This window comes from Myotis myotis, unplaced genomic scaffold (assembly GCF_014108235.1).
Source record: "Myotis myotis isolate mMyoMyo1 unplaced genomic scaffold, mMyoMyo1.p scaffold_m19_p_1, whole genome shotgun sequence".
Classification (NCBI taxonomy): domain Eukaryota; kingdom Metazoa; phylum Chordata; class Mammalia; order Chiroptera; family Vespertilionidae; genus Myotis; species Myotis myotis.
Window position 1 is genome coordinate 26,329,759 of NW_023416313.1, and position 25,253 is coordinate 26,355,011.

Below are 25,253 nucleotides of genomic sequence, written 5' to 3' on the forward strand. Positions count from 1 at the left end.
TGTGGCTTTTTTCCTGAGTATTTTCTGTTAGCAGACACTTTTTTTCTGAGTGTCTCCATCTTGAGCAGAAATAGTCTTCTTCTCTGGTCTCCCATGCCCCATGTAGCCATGAAGTTCTGTAGAAGCTCAAAAAGTATAAGCTCAACAGAAATCACTAAGGCAAAAACTGGCTTTGGTGTGCTCACTTATTCTATAGAGGTCCAGCTTTTCCTTTGTTTTGCCCTCTTAAGAAAACTTTTTGCTACTTTAGCAATGCATTTGAAAAGATTTTGTTCAGGCTGTCTAGTTTGCTATGCAGCATTAAAAAGAAGTCCTTTATTCACGTTTTTATTATTTTATTCAAGAAGTATTTATTGAGTACTTTTCATATGGCAGCAAGTGAGAATGACTCTTTGAGTTTATAGTCTATTGCTAAAACAGAAAATTCAGCAAAGAAATATAATACTGTATAGTAAGTCCTGTGATAGGAGAAATACTGTGTGCTGCAGGAACATACTGGGAAGGGCCCCTGAGCTTACTAGAAAGTGGTTAGGAAAGGTTTCCCATAAGGAAATATCTAATTAGGGAACTGAATGATATCTAATTAGGTATTGGTGTGATGAGCAGTGGAAAAAGAAGGTAAAATTTACAAGTAATATAGTGTGATTGAAGTAGTGAGTAGCAGTGATGGCAAACCTTTTGAGCTTGGCGTGCCAGCATTTTGAAAAGCCCTAACTTAACTCTGGTGCCGTGTCACATATAGAAATTTTTTGATATTTGCAACCATAGTAAAACAAAGATGTGTGTGTGTGTGTGTGTGTGTGTGTGTATAAATATATTTTATTGATTTTTTTACAGAGAGGAAGGGAGAGTGATAGAGAGCTAGAAGCATCGATGAGAGAGAAACATCAATCAGCTGCCCCCTGCACACCCCCTACTGGGGATGCACTCGCAACCAAGGTACATGCCCTTGACCGGAATCAAACCCGGGACCCTTCAGTCCGCAGGCCGATGCTCTATCCACTGAGCCAAACCGGTCAGGGCAAGACTTATATTTTTGATATTTATTTTATATATTTAAATGCCATTTAACAAAGAAAAATCAACCACAAAAATGAGTTCGCGTTTCACCTCTGACACGCGTGTCATAGGTTCGCCATCACTGGAGTAGAGGATCCTGGTGTTGGGGTTGGTAGTTTTGAAAAATTCAAGGGATTTAACTCAAGAGGTAAACAGAGTAATCAGATCAGGGTTTTGTTCAGGAGTTTGGACTTTGTAGGCAATGGGACTCTATTGGTGTATTTTTAGTAGAGGAAATAATTGACCAGATTTAAGGTTTTAGAATGATAACTAGTTGCAGACTGGAAAACAGATTGCAAAGGAGCAGTAATACAAATAAGGATCTAGACCAGGCTAATGGCAATGATTCTTTTAAAGGAGTAGATAAACTCAGGAGATTTAGGAGGTGGTATAATTAGGGCTTGGTGATTGAATTTGGGGCATTGAAGGAAGGGGTCAAGTAAAGGTCAATGCCTGGTTACTGCATTGGGCAGTTGTGTAGTGATTTCATTGGTTTCTAAAATTAGCAATACCAAAGCTAGATGGAGTGTATTTTGAGAAGATGATTCAATTTTGGTCATCTTCTAAATTGTAGGTGTCTCTGAGACATCTTAACAGATATCTAGTGGGCAGTTGGGTATACTACAGACAATCCTCAGAGATATTGTGAGGTCAGTCCAGACCACCGCAATAAAGCAAATATTACAGTAAAGTGAGTTATAAACTTTTTGGTTTCCCAGTGCATATAAAAGATATGTATACACTATATGTAGTCTATTAAGTGTACAATGGTATTACGCCTAAAAAAGATTTGCACCTTAATTAAAAAATACTTTATTGCTAAAAAAATTTAAGCATCATCTGAGCCTGCAGTGAATTATAATCTTTTTGTTCATGTTGATGAAAACTCATTATCTGTGAAGTGCAATAAAGCAAGGCGCAATAAAACAAGCTGTACCTGGTCTAGTCCACTGTGAGACATCATCATCTCTTGACTGGATTACTGCAATAACCGTTTCCCTGGGCTCCGTGCTTCCACTCTGACTTTCTTATTATGTTTCAGTCAAACCATCTCCTTTTGGTTTTTAGGAAACCAAGCTTTTTCTTATTTATAGGGCCTTTGCTCTAGTTGCTTTCTCTTTCCAAGGTGTATTTCACCTGGCTGACCTCTGCTGGTCATTACATTGGAGTTGAAACGGCATCTCTGCACATCATTCTTTAATCACTCAATCTAAAGTAGCCACCTAGTCAGTCTTTAATATTATCTTACTTTTAATTCTCTTTTAAATTGTACTCATTACTGACTGGTATTTTCAATATTTATTTACTTCCCACTTGTTTGCAAGCCTAATGACAGCAGGAACTTCAGAGCGTAGAGCAGTGGTTTGCATATAGTAGGGGTTTAATAAATATTTGTAAATAAATGAATGTGTAGAATTCTAGCATGGAGATACAGATTTAGGAGGTGTTAGCTATTCCTAGGTGGTGACTGAAGTCATTGGTATGTTTGATATAGTGCAGGGAGAGTGTTTGAAATGAGCTAAAAATCTTTTAGTACAAAACCCCCAATGAGTAGGGACAAATGGAAGAAGAGGAGCTTGCAAAGAATTATTAGGAGGAGCAGCCCAGAGAGGTAGGAGAAAATCCAAGGAAAGTACACTGTTAGGAGAAGAGAACGTTTGAAGAAGAAACCTTTTAAGGCCATCTTTCCCTTTTGAATGTCTTTCACAGGGGAAGGTTTTACAGATTAATTGAGAAACATGTATTCATGTAATGATGTCTTTTTTTTCTTCCTTTTCCCTAAGGCTTACACTCCCTTTAGGCTTACTGTGTAATTTTAGCAATTTCTTTTCTTTTTCTTGTGGTGATGGAGAACTGCTGGGGTAAATATTGACTGAGAATTTTGATATTAAAGAATGAAGGAATAGAGAGTGTACCGCGTCCTTAAGTTCCAGAAAGCCTATTTATTAGATCATCAAAATGGACGAAGAAACAAGGGATGAAATAATATAATTAAGGGTAGATTATGTTATAATGCTCTTCTGAAGTGAACTTAGACTCAGGCAAAAAATACTTAATGTTGGTACCTCTATACAAAATGCTTGAAATTGAAATCTATGAGTAGTTTCTTTCTTCTACGCTGACTGAAATAAAAATGTTAGTTTATTTTCTTATATTAGAAATAGTTTGTTTGTGATGGTTTTACTTTGGGCTCAATATTTCAGAATTAGCTTAGGTCAGATTAGATTTTGTTAGCCATCAGGTAGACAGCAAGTAATTGCTTGATTGAAAGGTAATTTGTATATTTAAGAGTTTGAGATTGACTTTTGAATAATTCAGATCGCATGATACAGTCAGGCACAGCTCATTAAGAGGCAGAGATTTGCTAAGGAATCCTTACGTTTTTAAGGAGCATTCAGATGTTTTAAATTTTAGTAAAATTAGTTTTAATTTTGCTAATGACAGCAGATGTGTGGCAAACAGCCAGGACTTGAGCTTAAAACAAAATGTCTAGAAATATTTCATGCATAAAATGTCTGGTTATTTATGAAATCATAAAGCTTCTACTCCAGTGATACATGTAAGTTTATTAAGATGGCAGTGTGCAAAATAGGTATCAATACCTATTTTTGAGCCATTTGCTAGCATTTCTTGTTTGTAATTCTTAACACTACATAATTAGTGACATCTAGACAGTCTGTAGTGAGAATTATATCCAGAAATTCTTAGAGGACCTTATTTTCTGTGTTTGGTTGAATGACTTTGATCATTGTGGAAAGGAGGGCTAGTGAAATGTTTGACAGTAGATTTCAGTTGTTCAGATATTAGGTGAGTGTTGGAAGCTCGTTATTCTACCACCCCATTCACTTTTCTTTGCCCTACTCTTTGTTCACCAAAGGAAAAATTTAAGAAATTGATATATAAATTCTAAAAAGATGCTTTAGAATTTGCTTGCTGCGAAGGTAGACAATAATAAAATCATAATAATCATTTAACTGTTAAATGTCAAATGTTAGAAGCTATAGTTATTAAGTAGAAGTGTTTTGAAGCCTATTTTAATTTATCAATATGCTATTGTAACCTACTTAGGATTTGGTGAATAGTTAAAGCCTTTTGGATGCCCTAGCTGGTTTGGCTCAATGGATAGAGCATTGGCTTGTGGACTGAAGGGTCCCAGGCTCGATTCCGGTCAAGGGCACATGCTTGGGTTGTAGGCTCAATCCCCAGTATGGGGTGTGCAGGAGGCAGCCAATCAATGATTCTCTCTCATCATTGATGCTTCTATCTCTCTTTCCCTCTTCCTTCCTCTCTGAAATCAATAAAAATATATATATATATATTAAAAGCCTTTTGGAATTTTCTGTAAATGTTTTGGTTATCAAAACATAACAAATATACTATTTTAAGTCATTTGATCAGTGGCTTTCACTGAAAAATAATCAAGACAATTACTGAAAGTTACATAAAAGATTTTTTACTTTATTTCAAAGGGAGTTTTACCTTTGTTACTGTCTAGTCTATTGATATTTAATTTATCCATAAAAGCCATGAAAGAAGATAAATCAGAAATTCTGATCAAGATGGCATTGTAAACAGATGCTTTAGTACCTGTTTCACTTCTCACTCATTGGAGTCATAGATAAAATGTAAAAAGAGAAAATTGAAGGAACAGCTGGATTAAAAAAAAGACATGCTTATGTCCAAGAAATGGAACAGAAAATGCCAAACTCTGTGTTGCTAAGTAGGCACTTGCAACCAGGAAGGAGTTTGGCTTGTTTGGGGTAATGGATTTGCAGGTGCTACATTCATAGTGAGGTACTGGAGGCAGACTCACTGTTTGAACTTATGTACCTATCCTTATGCAGGAGGCTGAAAATAGTCTCTTCTATTTGTTACCCAAGGCTGTGTCTTACTGGAGGCGGTAGTAGGGCAGGGTGGTAAGAGGGAACAGGGAACTGAAAACTGCCATTTGCTGGCTTGGAGACTTGATTGAGTGGTAGGAATTCTAACTGCCAGTCTGGTATCTGGTTCAGAACAGACTGAGTTCTGAGCCCTGAAGCTTGAGGAAGAGGGAAAGGATATAGCCTATTCAGAATAACATTGCAAATTCCCAAATTAAAAAATATAAGAAGGATCATATTGCAATATATAAATGTTTTTCTGTTCAATTTTGTTTTTGTCTTCTGCCTTTTTTTTCTAGTGAATTGTCTTTTATTGATCTGGAGGAATTCTTAAATAGTCTTGATACTTATCATTTGTTGATTTGAATTATTGGAAATATCTTCTCAGTCTGAGGCTTTTCTTTCTTTTTTAAATGGGATCTTTTGATGAACAGATGTTCTGAATTCTAAGCAGAATTTATCAATTTTTCCTTGTATTGTTTATACCTTGTTAAGAAATATGTCACTACCATAAAAATAGGCTTTATTGTTTTGTTAGGCATGTAAATATTGTAACATTAAAGTCATTAATCTACCTGGAATTGGTTGTTGATGATGTGAGGTGGATTCCAATTTACTTTTAAAAATTTTTTTTTTTGGGGGGGGGAGGTGATTATACAGTAGTTTTAGTAACTACTTCATTCTTTTTAAAAATATATATATTTTATTGATATTTTTACAGAGAGGAAGGGAGAAGGAGAGGGATAGAGAGTTAGAAACATCGATGAGAGAGAAACATCGATTCAGCTGCTTGCTACACACTCCCCACTGGGGATGTGCCCGCAACCAAGGTACATGCCCTTGACCGGAATCGAACCTGGGACCCTTGAGTCCGCAGGCTGGCGCTCTATTCACTGAGCCAAACCAGTCAGGGCTTCATTCTTCATTGAATATTATTTCCAGGACAGTTTTAAGTAGAAGAATCAACAGTGTGTCTGTCCTTGTTTTGTTCCTTATTTTAAAGGAATACATCTAAAGTTTCACCATTGAATACAATGTTTAGGTTTGTTTTACCTTTTAAGGAAATTTCTTTTTGTCCTAATTTTCAGAAAGGGTTTGAAAACTTGCTTGGGTGTTGAATTTTATTAAATGCTTTTTCTTTACCTCCTGAAATGATTCTATAGTTTTTCTCCTTGAATCTGTTAACATTTAACTACTCTTAACATTCCTGGGATAAATCTAACTTGTCTATCATATATTATCTTTTTAACACATTGCCAGATTATTAGCTCATAAATTTATAGGTTTGTATGCAAGCCACTGCTTAATGTAAATTTTTTGAAACTTTACAGCAGAACTCAAAGGTCCACATACTAAGCAAGAACCTCTCCAAGTAAGAGGTAAATATATTTTAATCCTATTTTTTGTTATGATGTTTTGAATTAAACATATAAAATTAGTTTATATAGAGGTCTTTATAGTTATTTTATCACTAGAGGCCTGGTGCACCGGTGGGGTTCCTCGGCCTGGCTTGCGCCCTCTTGCAATCCAGGACCCCTTGGGGAATGTTGGACTGTCGGTTTCGGCCCAATCCCCGCAGGCCAGCCTAAGGGACCCCATTGGTGCACGAATCTGTGCACCAGGTCTCTAGTATGCATATAAGATCTTTGGTTAATCTCTTCCCGTCCTCCCCACTTCCCTCTTCCCTCTGAGATTAATCAGTCTGTTCCATGTTTTCATGCCTGTGCAGTGAGTGTCTGTCCCCTAGTGGTCAGTGCACGTAATAGCTACTGGTTGAAAGTTCGCTCAGGCTTTTATATCTTCTATATATATATAAAAGGCTAATATGCAAAGTGCCCCCTTGGGAGGTCAACCAGGAGATCGGGAGTTTGCTCACTCGCTATGACGTGCACTGACGACCAGGGGGCGGCACGGAAGGAAGGGAGGCCCTGGCCGGCAGCTGGAAGGCCCAGATCGGTCCTGATTGTGGCCAGGCCTAAGGAACCTACCCATGTACGAATTTCGTGCAACCAGGCCTCTATTATATAAATGAGGGCTAAGGTTAGGGTTATTGACCATAAGGATTTAGTATCTGATTTATAAGCTAATTTTCTACTGAAGTTTACTTTGCATTTTGGTCACAAATTTTGTGGTAATTGTTTTTTTCAAAAACCCAAGGAAAAGAGTAATGGCAAATAAAAATTATCAATTACTTTATCATTTTAGAAAAGTAAGGTGATTAAAGAACAAAACAAGAGGTCAACACCTTTCAGCTTCAACTTTTTCAAATCCAGGTAGAGATTGGACATTTTTGTCTGACTTTCTTTTCTAGGAATAATTGCCTAGAAAAAAAAAGTACTGTTCTTTATAATGAGCTATGACTCCCATTTCCAAATCAGTATGTTTCACTGAGGCAGTAACTCTGTGATTAGGAGCACTGTGGCTTTGGAGTCAGACAAAACTGGATTCAATTTATGGCCCCAGCATGTACCAACTGTATGGCTTTGGGCAATGTACCTGACTTCTCTAAGTCATAGTTTTCTCCTCTGTAATATGGTGCTAAAAATGGAATTTCTTTAGTAGGATAATTTTGAAGGTGATACATACTAGTAGTGTGCAGTTACAATTAAGAATAATTAATATTATGATAGCAGTCATTATCATTAATAATCTGGGCCAGGACAGGCCAACAGGGATTTCTAGCTACTTTGAAGAAATTTTACAAAAGTAATTAAAAAAAAAACAACTAATCTTTTAAAAGAGAGATGTAATTCCCCTCTCTGCTCCAGAGGACCTCATCTGAATTTTGAGTTTGAGGGTTATTGGAGAAAGGCAGTTCAGAGACTTGAACTCATTTAAAAAGAAACTTGAACTTCTTTATATATTGGTTTTTTCAAATAAGGTTTTGATTTTTATATTGAACTTTATTTTTGAAATGTTCTTAAGTATTTTTTGTACATTTGATTTTAATAGTTCATGTGTTATTTTAAGAGTCTTTTTACCTACTGCAGTGATACATAGTTTTAGTCTTAATTTGCTCTTTGAACTTGAAAGTAGAACAGAAAATTTATGAATTAATAGATATAAGACTAGAATGTGAAGTGACTAGGTGACAATTTGTAACAGAACATACAAGTTTCTTCTGTTGTTTTTCTCTTGCTCTTTAGATATTTGCTTATCTTATTTATATTGTGACCAAAAGTCCACTTTATAATATGACTTATAAATATAGATCAATGTTATTGATGTGTCTGGCTTTTTTATGAACATTTGACCCTTGATAGGTAAATAATTTAATAGAAGATAGTATTTTACTTATAATCTATAATAAACTTTATAATTTTTAACTGATAAAAATGTTCCTTTTGTTTACTCAGCTTTGTTGCATTATGTGAAACAGTCCAGTGGCTTTCAAACATATAGAGATTATTTAACTGTAGCAAAAGTGTTCACAAAAAGTACTTGTTCTTAATTTTATGCAGTACTCTTTGATTGCTTCTTATTTTCATGTTTTATAAAATGCTGGTTTTACTCCACAGTTTTAAAAACACTGAACTAGCCAGTAATTTTTAACTGAAGCTTAAATTCATTTTCATTTAGAAACTAAGCAATTTAAATTGTGTTAATACAATTTAAACCAACAAGTGATATATACAAGGTGTCCATTATGGCATTTTGGCATCAGTTATAGATGAACTATGGAAATAAAACCTAGATGGCTACAAATATTCCATTCTATTCTGCACTTGGAGAATATTTTTTTCTGATGTCATTCTGTGCATCAGGAAAAAGATTGATATTTTATGGAATTCATTAGTGAAGCCTCAGTTTATGTTAATCTTTAAGTATGACTTTTGTTGTGCATACTTTTGTTTTCCTATGTTTTTTGGTTTTAGTCAAAGCAGTCCTTAAGAAGAGGGAGTATGGACCAAAGTATACTCAGAATAATTTCATCACTGGAGTCAGAGCAATAAATGAGTTCTGCCTTAAATCCAGGTACAGTTATTATTTTTAAAGAGTAGTCTTACCTATCTAATGTAAATACTCATTTATTTCTTAGAATGTGTTTCCTGTCACCTTCCATCCATGTGGAAACTTTCCCATAGCTTCTTCCTAAATTAAATATGTTTAGCCCTAGCTGGTTTGACTCAGTGGATAGAGTGTCAGCCTGCAGACTTAAGGGTCCCAGGTTCAGTTCTGGCCAAGGGCACATGCCTGGGCTGTGGGCTCAATCCCCCCCAGTAGGGGGCGTGCAGGAGGTAGCCAATCAATGATTCTCTCTCATTATTGATGTTTCTCTCTCTCTCTCTCTCTCTCTCTCTCTCTCTCTCTCTCTCTCTCTCTCCCTCCCTCCCTCCCTCACTGAAATCGATAAAAAAGTATATATTTTTTTAAAAAAGAAATATGTTTATTCAGTTAAAAAAATGTTAAAATTATTTGTTAACAACATTGAATTCTGCTCCAGCATAAGCAATTTCAGTCTTTCTGGGCTTCTTAAATTCAAAAAGGCAAGTTTTTCAAAACCTCTGTGTCAAACAAGATCATAGGAGTTTCATTGTTATGTTCACATGTGTCAGAATTATTAACAATATAAGATTATTTACTAATTTTCTTGCAGTCATTGAGATTTATGGAAATTATATTTGTCACATATTTTTAAATTTTCCCTCCCTTTATGTGTTTACCTACAAAAGTCATATTTATATGGAAGATTTCTTGGATTTTTAGAGATATCAGATGTGATCTACTCTTTTTTCCCCCCTCTCCCTCATGGTCATTCTCTATGGTATAGTATCAAGAAATAGGGAATCCAACAATCTGCTTTATAACTTATACAACTAATAAAATAATAATCAATTATAACATTGTTATAAAAATATATTCTGTTTCACGTAGAGTATTTCATTTAGTTCTCCAAAAATTTTGGGAATTAAGTAGGTTAGGTATTGCTGTCTCCACATTATAGGCCAGGAAACATAATAAAGATGTTAGTGATGACCCAGCTTATTTAGTGAGTCAGTGACAGAGAGGAAACTAGAATAATCTTTTGGTAGCTTGTCCACACTGTCTTACCTATGTGTGATAGTTGGTTGTTGATATTTTTAAACTCCAGGTTAAGTTTCTAGAACTTAGTAATAGTCCATCGTCACCACATTTTAATTTATAGGTCTTTTCATTGCCATTACAGAATTTTCTTAGGAACACCAATGATCAAATATTGAATGACTATTTAGTTGTTACTTGATGAATATATAACCTTTTTGGAATATAAGAGAAGGGACAATTATTAAATAGCATGAAATTGACATATAAACCTTTGTGACTTGCTACCTTTGAATGGTACTAACACTTAGTATTAATCTGGATGTAAACAAATAGGGCTGTAAAATTTAAATTCTTAAATAAAGGGATGATACTCTAATCCATGTTCTTTCTAGTTTTCACATTTTTTTTTTTTTTTATGCATGAGACATTGCAGCATTGCGTCCATAGCAGATAAAATGTAAGCACTTAGGAAGGAACTTAATCTCTACATTGAACATCAAGAATATTTCCCTTTCTTCCTCTCTCTCCTCTCTTTCCCCTCCCTGCAACCCCCCCCCCCCACGCCCCCCCTTCCTTCCTTCCACACTCAAGGATGTGTTTAGAGGGAGGGAGGGAGAGGCAGACACATCAATTGGTTGCCTCCTATTTGTGCCCTGACTGGGGATCAAACCCACAACCTAGGTATGTGCCCTGGCCGGGAATTGAGCCTGAAACTTTTTGGTGCGCAGGATGACGCTCCAACCGAGTTACCCAGCCAGGGCAAAAATAATTGTTTCTTCACTGTCTCTAAACCAGTTTTTGTCTACAAAGTGCAGTCTTTATAAACTGATCTTTAAATGCTATGCGATCTATAGTCTTTTAAGAGGAGGATCAATGTAGTGGTTTTTATCTGCTCTTAATAATTCCTTTAAGTACATAAACTGTATGAATATTACCTGAATAAATTTAACATGTTTCTTTCTTTAGTGATCTGGAACAACTTCGAAAAATCAGACAACGAAGTCCCCATGAAGATACTGAATCCTTTACTGTATACTTGAGATCAGATGTGGAGGCAAAGTAAGAACATAGTTCTTTTAGAATAAAAGTACAAGCTGAAATTGGGATTAATAAAAACACATCTTAGATTCAGAATTTTTTAAAGGATATATTTTATTTTTTTAAAGGTAGACTTTTTATATTTGTAAATTTTTCTGGGAATTACTAGTATATACTACTTAACTAAAAATATGTTGTAATTTATAAGAAAATTTGCTGTTGAATTTACTATTTAGATTTAGTTTAGAAAAGTTTCTTAAGTGCTTTATATTTTTTTCTAAAGGACCTTATGTATTGCTGTAAGATTCTCATATGTTATTTAGATGGTTCATCTAGATTTAAATATGATTACAATAAAGTCATTAAAATTGTTCATTGTTGGTTATGTGTTCATGCATAGATCTTTGGAAGTTTGGGGAAGCCCTGAAGCTCTTGCCAGAGAGAAAAAACTGCGTAAAAAAGCAGAAATAGAATACAGAGAAAGTAAGTATATTCAATTTAAAGCTATTGCAGGTTCATTTCCAGACCACCACAATATTTTTGCTGGTGGTGGTGAGGCAGGGAGTTGCCTTCAGTTTCTGAAATAAACCATTTGTGAAGCACAGTAAAGCAAAGTTCAATAAAACGAGATGTGCCTGTAACTGGTAGGTAAGAATAGTGCCTGTAATTATGTACTCCCTGATGGTTGCATAATTTTGGCTTTGGCTCTTTTGGTTGTAGCAAATAGCAATATCCACTTGGGATTCAATTATTTTATAAAAAAAAATACCTATTTTTTTTTCCTCTGTAGCTTTTTAAAGATGATGAGAGGAAGTGAAGTTAATTTATGGTTTCCATAAGACATGAATATTAAAACCAATGGTCTAATTTGAAGATTATGCTTGTTTTAAAAGTGATAGAATAGATGGTGCTTTCTTAGAGAAAAGTCTGTTAATTCAGCTACCACATTTCTACCTTAATTAATTAAATCAGCAGATATTTATCGAACACCTATGAATTGGAAACTGCATGGTGCTTGAGATTTAGATGTACATAAGACTCTTAGGGAATTTTTTTATTTTTTAAATATATTTTATTGATTTTTTTTACAGAAAGGAAGGGAGAGAGATAGAGAGCCAGAAACATCGATGAGAGAGAAACATCGATCAGCTGCCTCCGGCACATCTCCTACTGGGGATGTGCCCGCAACCCAGGTACATGCCCTTGACCGGAATCGAACCTGGGACCCTTCAGTCCACAGGCCGACGCTCTATCCACTGAGCCAAACCGGTTTCGGCGACTCTTAGGGAATTTAACAACCCAATGGTTTAGTGACAAAACCACCTTGATAGAATTTATATAATATAAAATAGATTTCAGATAATTATTTTATTTACATATATATGTACTTATTAATGACGTGATGCATAGCTGTGATTTTAAAAAGGATACAAAAACGTGAAGAGGTCTCCTTTTATTTCTTCTAGTAACTGTCATTTTTCTTCCTAGACATAACTGTTGTTGACATTTCTTTGTGTAAATAAACCATCAAATAAATATAAAGCATTTACATGATTCCAAAGTCACATCTTACAAAATATTTCAGAGAAATTTAGCTTCTATCCCAGACCTTTCCACCCTTTCTCTCACATAGGTAACCACTTAAAAAGTTAGTCTTAGGGTTATTTTTTTATTTTTAAACGTATAAAATAGTATAGGTACATGCATATATTACATACAAAATATAATAAAATAACCACCTCCCTTTCATACATAAGACAACTAAACATACTTTCTGCCCTTGCTTTTTTTCATTTGAGAGCATGTCCCAGGGAGCATTCTATAGTAATAGAGACTTTTCTTTGTTTCTTTTATAGTACTCCATTTTGGTGGGTATACCATAGTTTATTCAGTCATTCTCCTATAAGTTATTTCTGGTCTTTGGATATTTCAAATAGTGATACCATGAATAGCTTTGTGCATATATTAAAGAAAATATTTAAAGTAACAAAATTTGAGGAAACAGGCTAATAGAAAAATATTTCATCCTATATTTTTAAACTTGGAGTTAAAAGTGAACAATTGGTTCTTATATCAAGCTTAAATAACTCATTAATTTTAGGTAATTTTAAGAGCATCTTATCAAACTGCCTTTATCTCATTGCAAATCCAGATTTCTCCCTGCCTTTTTTTTTATTGTGATTAAAAAATGCAACATAGAATTCATCATTTTAACAATTTTTAAGTGTAAGTTCAGACGTTTTAAGTATATTCACATTGTTATAAAACATCTCCAGAAAGTTTTCTTTTCCAGAACTTTTTCATCTTACAAAACAAACTATACTTGTTAAACAAGAACTCCCCTTTTCCTCTCCCCCATCCCCTGATAACCACTATTCTACTTTCTGTTTCTATGAATTTGACTACTGAAGATACGTCATATAAATGGAATCATACAGCATTTGTGTTTTTAAAAAATATGTTTTTATTAATTTCAGAGGGGAAGGGAGAGGGAGAGAGAGAAACATTAATGATGAGAGAGAATCATTGATCAGCTGCCTCCTGCACACCCCTTACTGGGGATCGAGCCTACAATCTGGGCATGTTCCCTGACCGGGAATTGAACCCTCACCTCTTGGTTCATGGATCGATGCTCAACCACTGAGCAACACTGGCTGAACAGCATTTATATTTTTGACCGAGTTACTTCATATAGTGTCCTCAAGGTTCCTTTTTAAGTCTGAGTAATATTCCATTATATGTACATACCACATTTTGTTTGCCATTTCATCCGTGGGCATTTTGGTTGCTTTTACTTCCTGGCTATTGTGCATAGTGCTGCTATGAACATAGGTGTGTAAATATCTCTTTGAGACCCTGCTTTAATTTGTTTTGGATATATATCTACAAATGCGGTTGCTAGATTACATGGTCATTTTTAATTTTTTAGGAACTTCCATATTGTTTTCCATTGCAGTTGTACCATTTTACAATCCCACCAGTGTACATAAGGTTTTCAGTTTCTCCACATCTTCGCCAACATTTGTTATTTTCTGTTTTTATTTTTTAAGGATAGTAGCCATTCTGAAGGGTGTGAGGTGATACTTCATTGTGGTTTTGATTTGCATTTCTCTGATAACTAGTGATATGAACATCTTTTTATGTGCTTGTTGGCCATTTGCATATTATCTTTGGAAAAAAGACCTCAAATCCTTTGCACATTTTTTAATTGGTTTGCAAATCCAGATTTTTTATAATAACCTGATGTTTTTGCTGGGAGCTAATGGAGCATTTGTAACATAGTCGTAAAGAGAATACTTGTGTTAATCTAAAATGTGACTGATAAGAATATGTATGAGCTAAATGTGTTTTGTAATTCTTTGCTTATAGGGTTATTTAGAAACCAAAGCATATTAAGAGAATATAGAGACTTCCTGGGAAACACCAAGGTAAGGATATCTTTCTGATAATGATATGTAGGTGTTGCAAGTGAAATTCTAGTGTTAGTTCATTGCGAAATACTAGCACATCTGTGGCCCTAATTCAAGATTTTCTTGAGCACATTGTAATTTACAATCTATTTTTGCTTCTGTCTGTTTATTGAAATTTTAAACATTGGGACGTAAGTTCTCTTTAAATTCAGGACTGTGTTGTAAGCCTAAGATATAGGTAAGAGAGAAAACTATTTTCTCAGGTTTTTAGCAAGATTTAGCTCTCTCATATCCACTTTTAATTTTCTTTTCTCTTTTTAAAATATCTTTTTATTGATTTCTGAGAGAGAAAGAAACATCAGTGATGGGAATCATTGATCACCTGCCTCCTGCACGTCCCCTATGGAGATCGTGCCCACAACCGGGGCATGTGCCCTGAACTGAAATCAAACTGTGACTTCCTGGTTCATAGGTAGATGCTCAACCACTGAGCCACACTAGCTGGGCCACGTTTAATTTTCTTTGTCCCCTGTCCTAGTCATAACATTTATTTATTGTCTTTAATTAAATTAATTTTTATTGCATTTATTGGGGTGACACTGGTTAAGAAAGTTACAGGTTTCAGATGCATAATTCTACAGCATATCATATGTATACTGTATTGTGTGTTCACCACCCCAAGTCAAGTTTCCATTCATTGCTATTTATCCCTACTATACCCTCCTCTACCTGTCCCCACTCCCAGCTTCCTGCCCCCCTAGTTACACATTTAAACTGCCAGTTCTCTGCTTATACTGAAGTTCAGCCCCTGGAGGGGAAAATTACACAGCTATTTGGATTGTTCTTTCTTTATTATATTAGTGGGCACTCAATATTATTTGACAGCCTTACTAAATTTTCAGAGTATATTCCCTTTTCCACTCTGAGATAGCTATTGAATTTCTTTTCCTCTTTCCAAATGTCCTACAGCCTCACTCTTTATTCTTCAGCTGATGCCCTTGCTTCGTATTTCGTTGACAAAAATAGATGTAATCTGATAAAAGTATCTCACTTTTTATCACCAAAGTTATTAACTTATCTCTGTGTGTGCCAGAATACTGTGTTTTCCTTTCTACTAGGAGGAAATTAATATTGGCACCTGTATAGAAAGTTTGCCTTGACTATTCCACCTCTTATTCTCTCCTGAACCCTTTTCAGTTGGGCTTTCATCTCCACTACCACACTGAAATGGAGTCACCAGCACCGCCAAAATGCCAAGTAGTCATGTGCAAAGTCAACTTTGCATTTAAACTTAGCTTGGAGATATCTCCTATCAAGAAGTGAAATTCGCCGAGGCCGGTTTGGCTCAGTGGATAGAGTGTCGGCCTGCGGACTGAGGGGTCCCAGGTTCGATTCCGGTCAAGGGCATGTACCTGGGTTGCGGGCACATCCCCAGTAGGAGATGTGCAGGAGGCAGCTGATCGATGTTTCTCTCTCATCGATGTTTCTAACTCTCTATCTCTCTCCCTTCCTCTCTGTAAAAAATCAATAAAATATATTTAAAAAAAAAAAAAAAAAAAAGAAGTGAAATTCACCCTGGCTGGTATGGCTCAGTTGGTTGAGCATCATCCCTTGCACCGAGAGGTCTCCGGTTCAGTTCTGGTCAGGGCATATGCCTGGGTTTTGGGCTTGATCTAGGGGGCATGTAGGATTTTTTCCCCCTCTTTCTCCCTCTTGCTTTCTCTCTCTCTAAAATAAATAAAACCGTATTTTTTAAAAATTGAAAATACTTATTTTTTAAAAAACAACAACACGTGGAAGTCATATCTGGAGAAAGGCTAACTGTGCCAATTGTTTTCTTTTTTCTGAGTTATATTTGAGACATTGCTCCCTTCTTGAAAAATTTTGAAATTGCCAGTGATGAAATGCTCCCTCCCTCCCCGCATTTGTTACATTCACAACTGATTTTTATTCCTCTCTGAGCCCTGTGTTTCTGGCACTCCAGTGCTGCACTGAAGGTGTGGACTCTCTTCAGTGGCAGAACCTTCTGTGAACCAGTGTTTTCACTTCTGTGCTGTGACAGCCGCTGCCACTGCATGTTGCTGTGGAATAACAGGCTGGTGAGACTTGCCACTAGGAAAGATTTACTCCTTTCCTCCTATCTGTTTCACATGGAGGATCATCTTCAACAAATATTTGACCAGTAGCTGTTGACTTCTGAAATCTGTGTCACTCGAGGCCTTTTGAAGATTAGTACTTGTCAGCCTTGAAATGTTCTAGGTTTTGAATCAAATTTCTATCTACTACACCCTTTTTTGTAGTAATAGGATAAGACTTTAGTATTTAATTTCCCTCTACTGTTCCCATATTCCTGTTAGGAACACTTGCCCTCCTACTGAAGGTGGTGACACTTGGCCAGGCATGGAAGAGCATGAGTAAAACTGGATAGATTGCAGTGGAAGATGATGGCATTCTAGGGAGAGGAAAGAGCGGGAGAAAAAAACACAGAAAGTATATATTCACAGAACAGCTAAAGAACATTTAACTCAAAAATATTTTCTCTGAATATGTTTCTCTACTTATTTCCTTTTATTTTGATCTGTTTTGGAATTAAACACTTTATTATCACTTGAGGTCTTTGGTTTTTAGTGAGGAGGTAAATTAGAGCAGCACACTTGTTGGTTTGGGTCATTCTGTGCTTAAAAGTTAAAAAATGCTCAAGAAATAGAAAAATTTTAGAGTTGATTTCCATTCAGTATACTTTTATCACTTTATCCCTAGTGTTTTTTAAGTCCTCACCCAAGGATTTATTGATTTTTAGAGAGAGAGGTAGGAGGGGAGAGATAGAGAAGAGAGGTCAGTTGCCTTCTGGATCAAACCCGCAACCTAGGTATGTGCCTGACTGGGAATTGAATCTGCAACCTTTGGTATATGGGATGACTCTCAGCCAGCTGAGCCACCTGGCAAGAGCTATTTCTAGTTTTTAAAAAAATATATGGTTTTATTGACTTTAGAGACAGAGGAAGGGAAAGGAAGAGAGAGAAACATTAATATAGGAAACTTTGGTTGCCTCCCTCTTGGACCCCTATCGGAGAGTGAACCTGAAACCTGGATATGTGCCCTGACCGGGATTCGAACTAGTGACCTTTTGGTGGATGGGAGGATGCTCAACCAACTGAGCAGCACTGGCCAGGGTCCTTTCTGGAAGTAGGCAGGAAGTCAGTTACAAGGAAACAAAATAAATAAATAAGGTTCTGGAATAGGACCTAGATGTCCTTTAGATTTCCATCTTCCCACTTTTTATAGAGGAAATTATGGAGGAACTGAATTAAATAAGTAAACCTAGTTGTTTAGAGCTATTGATAGAGGAGATGTTTTCTGGTGTGTCAGAATCACTTATAAGCATAAAAATGCTTCTATAAATTTTTGAGATTTATAAAACATTGTTTTTCTTTTATAGCCACGTTCCAGAATGACATCAGTTTTTCTTAAGGGGCCAGGAAAAGTGGTGATGGTTGCCATTTGCATGTAAGTACTGAAAAATACTGATTTTAAAATAGACATACATTATTTTATGTATATATTCTTTTTGTTGTTTTTCCTACTGGTTTCAGAGAGGAAGGGAGAGGGAGAGAGAGATAAAAACATCAGTGATGAGAGAGAATCATTGATGCGCTATCTCCTGCATCCCGCCTACTGGGGATCGAGCCAGCAACCCAGGATGTGCCCTTGACTGGAATCAAACCCGGGACCCTTTAGTCCACAGGCCGACGCTCTATCCACTGAGCCAAATCGGCTAGGGCAGTATATATTCTTTATTAGTCGGTATCTTAATAAAGAGTTAGAGGCTTACATTGTTTTAGGAGGAAGTTGGATGTCTTTGTTTTTGTAAGTTGATGGGGGAAGAGTCTATATGTATATGTATATGTATATGTATATGTATATGTATATGTATATGTATACCCATGCTTGTACTGTGTATATTTTTGATGTGGTTAAGATCCAAGAACAGTTGCTATCTGAAAATTCTTACTTTGATTGAAGTTGATAAGTCTTTTTTTTTAAAAGTTGAGATGGCCAAGGTTATTTTAGAGTAATTAAATCAACTTGGGTTATAGCTATCAAAGAGTATCTGCACTATTATTTTTCTCCCACTTACCTTGGTGTAGAACATAATTGGTATTTTTGCCATCTTTTGTCCTCTGTCTTCTTGATTCCTATTGTTTTGTTTATCTTTTTTCCATTCTGTTGAATAACCTATTTTAAAATATTTAAAAGCATTAATTTCATAAATCATTAGTTTGTTCTTTTATTTCCAAAATATATATAATATGTGAGTCAAGAATTATGATAGGGTCTGAAAATACAAATTTCTTATCTTCAAGGATTAGAGGGGCACTAAACTAGAGGAAGTCATTTACAATTATACAGAAAAGAGATGATGTTACACTAAACTAAGATAGTGGTAGTATGCATGGAGGGATGGGGAGGCTTGGTTAGGTTCAGAAAGTACTTAGGAGGTATGGAAAAAGATGTTGCCCGTATTTCTGAACAATTCGATAGGTATTGCACCATCACTGAGAGAAGGAACACTGGAAGGAGGAGCGGGGTGGGAGCAAAGGAAATGTTGAGTTTCGAATTGGAGTTTTTATAGGACTCCCAAGTGGAGTTGGTCAAAGGATTAAATTTTTCTTTTTTGTCAGTAAAACTCCGTTAGTAATTAAAGTGTTTTCATCAGAGGAATATATGTAATATATGTAAACTGCTTAGCATTGTACCTGGTACATAATAAGTACTTCATAATTACCGTTAATATTTATTGGTCTGAAGCTTAGGAGGGAGATTTGGATTAGAGATTTAGGGTTGAGAGTTCTTAGTATAGAGGTAATAATTAAAGCCATAGAAGAATGTGTATAGTGTCAGGAAGAAAAAGCCCTCAGGAAAAAAACTTGATGAATGCTTGGGTAGAAGGAAAAGAGCATACTGGAGAAGAATAAGGAGCAAGGTAGGAAGAAAACCGGGAGCTTCATGGAAGCCAAGGAAGGCAGTGATTTAAGGAAATAGTGGCAACCCTGGCCAGTTGGTTGGAGCACAGTTCCATACACTGAAGGGTGGTGGGTTTGATTCCTGATGAGGGCACATGCCCAGGTTTCGGGTTTGATCCCCCTTTGGGGGTGGGGGTACATGCAGGAGGCGCTTGTCTCTCTCTTTCTCTCCCTCTCTCTTCCTCTCTCTAAAATCAATGAAAAATATATCCTCGGGTGAAGATTAAATAAAAGAAGAAAATAGTAGCAGATGCTTCTGTGAGATTAAGAAAAATACTAAAATGTTTCTAAGAACTTTATAGCAAGAAATGGTTGGAGGTATTAGAGGTAGAAGCCATTATTTAATGCATTGAAGACTGTACAAAGTGGAGAGAATGGAGAAACAGGAGCAGATATGCTTCTTTCAAGACATTATTTGAAGTGGAGGAAGGGGATGTACACTTTTCTCATTTATGAAATGAGGATGATATTATTTGTATAAAAGAATTTTAATAAAACATGGTAAATGACTAGTATAGTGCCTGAGATAAATCATGCTAGTCATTACTGTTGGAATCTGAACAGCAGGCTTGCTCAGAGCTAACCATATTTATTTTAACATCTGTGGTCTAGTAGGACTCAGAGACTGCTTGGTCTAGGTTTGTCTTCATCTATTTAAGTAAACAGACCTTCACCAAAGTCTTGCCTTTTACACTGCTCTACTGGACAGTACTGATGCAGATCTTTTACCTACCGAAGACACATAATATCCTTTCTAATTTTATTTTTTCCAAATGTAGAACATCCTCTTTTCTTATCAGTTCTTAAAATGCACTTAATTTGCTTACACGCGTCATGCCTCTTCATTTGAGTATTTAATACCAAATTTGTATTTTTGAAATTTGTACTCCTGTTACCAGAAACATAGTACGTTTTTGAAGGCTAGAGATTCTTTTTAATTTCCTTTGAAACAATCTAGTATAGAGGTATAGATGGGTAGTTAAATAAGTTTTAGATGAATATTTTGTCTAAACCAATGCTAAATTGCTTTCTCTTTCTCTCCTAGCAATGGATTAAATTGCTTCTTTAAATTTCTTGCTTGGATTTATACGGGTTCAGCAAGTATGTTCTCCGAAGCTATACATTCTTTATCTGATACTTGTAATCAGGTGAGGGATAAAAGCTTTACTCTTATTAATTTTAAAGTAATTTGTTACTGCTTTAATCTAAAAGTTGGCCTGTTTTAAAAACTGAATAATTCCTATAGTTGGCATGTGGAAGAAAAAGAAAATTGTTTTACTTTTGAACAATGAAGCACATAGAAATATGATCATGGTATTTTAAAGCAGGTTTTTAGGCTTTAAGGACTTCCAACAGTGGAATATAAAGTGTAAGATTATCATTCACTAAGTGTTTGGGCAGAAGTTTTTGTAGAAGAGATTCTTACTTTAGGTGGAAATTTATATCTGAACATAAGTTCTTATGGTCAACGAATTTAAGAGCCATTGAATTTAAGTATTTTGAATAACTATGTAAATTAGTCTCATCTGATCGATCTAATTTCACATTAGACTTGTACTTTGAATTCCTTTCCTGAATTTTCAAATGAAGAAAGATTTTTATAAAATTAAAATACCTTCTTTAATCCAAATTTTGAATACTGTAAACTTAAGCCTTTTTAAAGAACACAATAAAACTTTCTGCTTGTGTTATTATTTCACATTTTAAAGAATGTGTTTTTTTAAGAGAATACCTTTTCAGTATTTATTTATTTATACCACTATTATGTAAGAATGAATTTGGGAGAACTTACAATAAAAGACAGCAGGTTCAATAAGAATATTTAAGACAAAGTTAAAAATAATAAAATGGTAGGGAGTAGGGAGAGCCATCTTAACTAAAAATTAAACCCAAGAACTTGCCTAACTCACTGTCAAATAGATTAAAACCCTTTGCAAAAGTAAGGAAACAAGTCAAACATTTGCTATCAGTACTCACAAATCTTTCCCTTGAATTAATTTTTTTTGCAGTAAATATTTAATAACTTGTATCAATATAATATTTTCCCAGTTGGTTGTGGAGTGGAGAGAGAGGAGAGTGGTTGGGGAGAGATACATACCACATAATGTCTATTTTCTTAAAAGCTTATTTGGACTTACGAAAATTGAAATGCAAAAATATTTGTACATATGGGCAAGGAGATATGTACAGATGATTAGTTTCATTATTAGCTGTTATTATTAAAACATTAAAGATAGTTTTTCAGTGTCCATACTCTGAAAGACTATTCAAGGGTTTAAAAGAATGTGTTAATTATAGTGATGTATGTACTGTTCTGAAATGATAACATGATAAATTAAGGAAAAAAATCAAATTGTAAACCATTATGTAAAGAACCTTTGCTTCCCGCCATGATGAACTAAGGGGAACTGAACTTAGTCTTTTTCTGTAAACAACTAAAAAACTACATAAAATATATGAAACAATATTTTTAAACTTTGGACAATAGTCCATGATCCTGGATAAGACCATGATCCTGGAGAGAAAGAAAACAAATGAGTTGAACTCTGTGATCTCTCTGGCTTTTGTTGGAGGCACATGTGGGATGGTGTAGTATAGTCGGAGATAACGGTCTCATTAAGCTGAGAAGGCAGAAATTAGAGTTTATCCAGTCTGAGGAGGCCAGCAATGACAAGGCAGAATTCCACAGAGGGTCAGAGCTCTAAAGGATCAAATTGTAACTTAATTACCTGCCAGAACAGAGCCCCACACTCTAGAAGGAAGACAACAAAATCCAGAAACTCAATATAACATTCATGGCATTCAGCATTCAATTAAAAACAAAAAAGAATTTGACATCCAAGAAGCAGAACATTTGACTTATAACCAGGAGAAAAATCAGTCAATAGAAACAGACTTAAATGACATATGATAAGGATGTTAAATGGCTATTATTCATGTATTGAAAGGAAAACATGTATATATTGATCAGAGAAATGGAAGATATAAAAAAGAGTGAAATGGAGCTTTTAGAGCTGAAAAATATGTCTGATATGAAAAATTCACTGTGTAGAGTTAAAAGCAGACACTATAGAAAAAACAATAAATCAACTTAAATATATGGCAGTAGAAAACATTCATACTGAGGGAAAAAGATTGAAAAAAATGAAGGTAGCTTCAGTGACCTGTGAGACAATATCAAGAGAATACAGTGGGGCCTTGACTTATGAGTTTAATTCGTTCCGTGACGGAGCTCGTAACTCAAATTACTCGTATGTCAAATCTTAAAGTGAACAAGTGAGAAACGTGATACTGGGCTGATGTTGTGGCGTTCACTGTGACGCTCGCTGCGCCAACTAGCGGTGGGGTATCTGAAGCTGGCTCGTAACCCGAATTTTAGCTCGCAACTCAAAGCAAAAAAATCAGCCAAGAGACGGCTCGTATCTCGAAAAACTCGTTAGTTGGGACACTCGTAAGTCAAGGCCCCACTGTACTATCAAACATTTAAGGAATAAGTAATGCCAGTGTACAGACTTTCAAATATAGAGAAGAAGGAAATGCTTTTTAACTCCTCTAATAAGGTCAGCATAACCCTGATATCAAAACCTTACAAAGACGTTACAAGAAAGAAAAATGCAGACTAATATCCCTCAAGGAAATTGATGCAAAAATCCTTAAAATATAATCAAATTGAATCTAGCAATATATAAAAATAATAATATATCATAATCAAGTGAATATTATCCTAGGAATATAAAGTTAATTTAACAGAAACTAAGATGGCGGCATAGGTAAACACCGGGAAATTGTCGCCTCCCGCAACAATTGAAAATTACCGCAAAGGACTGAGCAAACATCATCCAGAACAACAGAAAGGCTGGCTGAGTGTAAATTCTACAACTAGAAGGAAAGAGAAGCACGCTGAGAGCCAGAGGCGCTGCGGAGGTGAAGTGCAGAGGTACGGCGGCTCGCGCGCGCGAGGAAAGGGGGTGGCACCTGAGGACGCGGCTGTCTTTTTGAATCACAAACTCCCGACTGCTCTGAACTCCGGTTCCGGGAAGTCTCTGGGGACCCAGGTCTCATACGGGGAGAAGCTGGTCTGTCCAGCAGCAGGCGAACTTGAGGGCGGCTTTCCCTCAGAGGTGCTTGCAGCCGTTACCGGGACACTGAGACGCGCGACTCCGGGCGGAGAATCGGCCATAGCTGCTTTCTCCGCCCTTTGACTCCCTGAGACCCCGCCCCACCCAGGCTGCGGCAGAGGCTTTTGCATGTGAATGTACCTAACTGCAGCCCAGGCAGACGCTCCTTGATCCGCCCTTTGACTCCCTGAGACCCCGCCCCACCCAGGCTGCAGCAGAGGCTTTTGCATGTGAATGTACCTAACTGCAGCCCAGCCAGGCAGACCTGGAACTTCCAAGAGAAGGCCCAAGGCCCCGCAGCGGCTTGCATTGCTTCACAGCTGAGCCTCTTCGTGGCTCCTGCTGTGTGGCCTCAGGCAGAGGCTGAATTAGCACCTCCTTAGATCCAGGAGCCACTGTACCCAGTGGTCAGAGTGGGACCATCCAGATTGCAACTCCTCAGATCCATAAGGGACACACTCAGGGAGCAGACTCAGTGAGCACCAAAGCCCCACTGAAGCAAGTCTTGCCCCAGAAGGGTGTCTTCAGCACAGAAGTTCTCCCACTTTAGACACAGCTGATTCTCACAGCCAATTGGCCTGGAGGTCAATTCCTCCCAGTGATTCTACAACAACCAAGGCACCAAGAGTGCACCAAGAGTGTCCACCCCAGGTAACTGGGGAGGCTGAGCTACTGGGCCCTACAGGACACCTGGCGCACAGGGCCACTCTATCAACACAGGGAAGCTGCCAAAATGCGGAGACAAAGAAACAGGTCACAAATGGCAGAAATGGAGGAAAGCAAACGATTGGATATAGAGTTCAAGGCCACGTTTATAAGGTTTTTCAAGAATTTTATGGAAACCGCCGATAAATTTAATGAATCCCTCAATAAGTATAGTGAGACCATGGAGGACATGAAAAAGGACCAACTAGAAATTAAGCATACACTGACTGAAATAAAGAATAATTTACAGAGATCCAGCAGCAGACAAGAGGATCCCAAGAATCAAGTCAAAGATTTGAAATACAAAGAAACAAAAAATACCCAACCGAAAAAGAAAAAAGAAAAGAGATTCCAAAAATATGAAGATAGTGTAAGGAACCTCTGGGACAACTTCAAGCGTACCAACATCAGAATTATAGAGGTACCAGAAGGAGAGAGAGGGCAAGATATTGAAAACCTTTTTGAAGAAATAATGACAGAAAACTTCCCCTACCTGGTGAAAGAAATGGACTTACAAGTCCAGGAAGCGCAGAGAACCCCAAACAAAAGGAATCCAAAGAGGACCACACCAAGACACATCATAATTAAAATGCCAAGAGCAAAAGATAAAGAGAGAATCTTAAAAGCAGCAAGAGAAAGACAGTCAGTTACCTACAAGGGCGTACCCATACGACTGTCAGCTGATTTCTCAACAGAAACCATGCAGGCCAGAAGAGAGTGGCAAGAAATATTCAAAGTGATGAATAGCAAGAACCTGCAACCAAGATTACTTTATCCAGCAAAGCTATCATTCAGAATAGAAGGTCAGATAAAGAGCTTCACGGATAAGAAAAAGCTAAAGGAGTTCATCACCACCAAACCAGCATTATATGAAATGCTGAAAGGTATTCTTTAAGAAGAGGAAGAAGAAAAAGGAACTCTTACCATTTGCCACAGCATGGATGGAACTGGAGAGCGGATAAATACCACATGATCTCACTCATTTGTGGAATA

At 36.5% G+C, this 25,253-nt stretch overlaps 1 protein-coding gene across 4 annotated transcripts in view; it reads left to right on the plus strand.

Annotated features, from left to right (window-relative positions):
• The window catches only part of SLC30A9 (solute carrier family 30 member 9), a 77,997-nt gene that overhangs the window by 12,678 nt on the left and 40,066 nt on the right, over positions 1-25,253 (plus strand). For 3 of the 4 annotated variants that reach the window (XM_036332516.1, XM_036332500.1, XM_036332508.1), the window contains exons 3-9: positions 6,272-6,319; positions 8,816-8,915; positions 10,932-11,024; positions 11,404-11,486; positions 14,373-14,431; positions 17,853-17,920; positions 20,483-20,585. In XM_036332516.1, coding sequence (XP_036188409.1) covers positions 6,272-6,319; positions 8,816-8,915; positions 10,932-11,024; positions 11,404-11,486; positions 14,373-14,431; positions 17,853-17,920; positions 20,483-20,585 — 554 coding nt within the window. The remainder of the gene's footprint in view (positions 1-6,271; positions 6,320-8,815; positions 8,916-10,931; positions 11,025-11,403; positions 11,487-14,372; positions 14,432-17,852; positions 17,921-20,482; positions 20,586-25,253) is intronic. The other variant, XM_036332490.1, reaches the window with a different exon arrangement.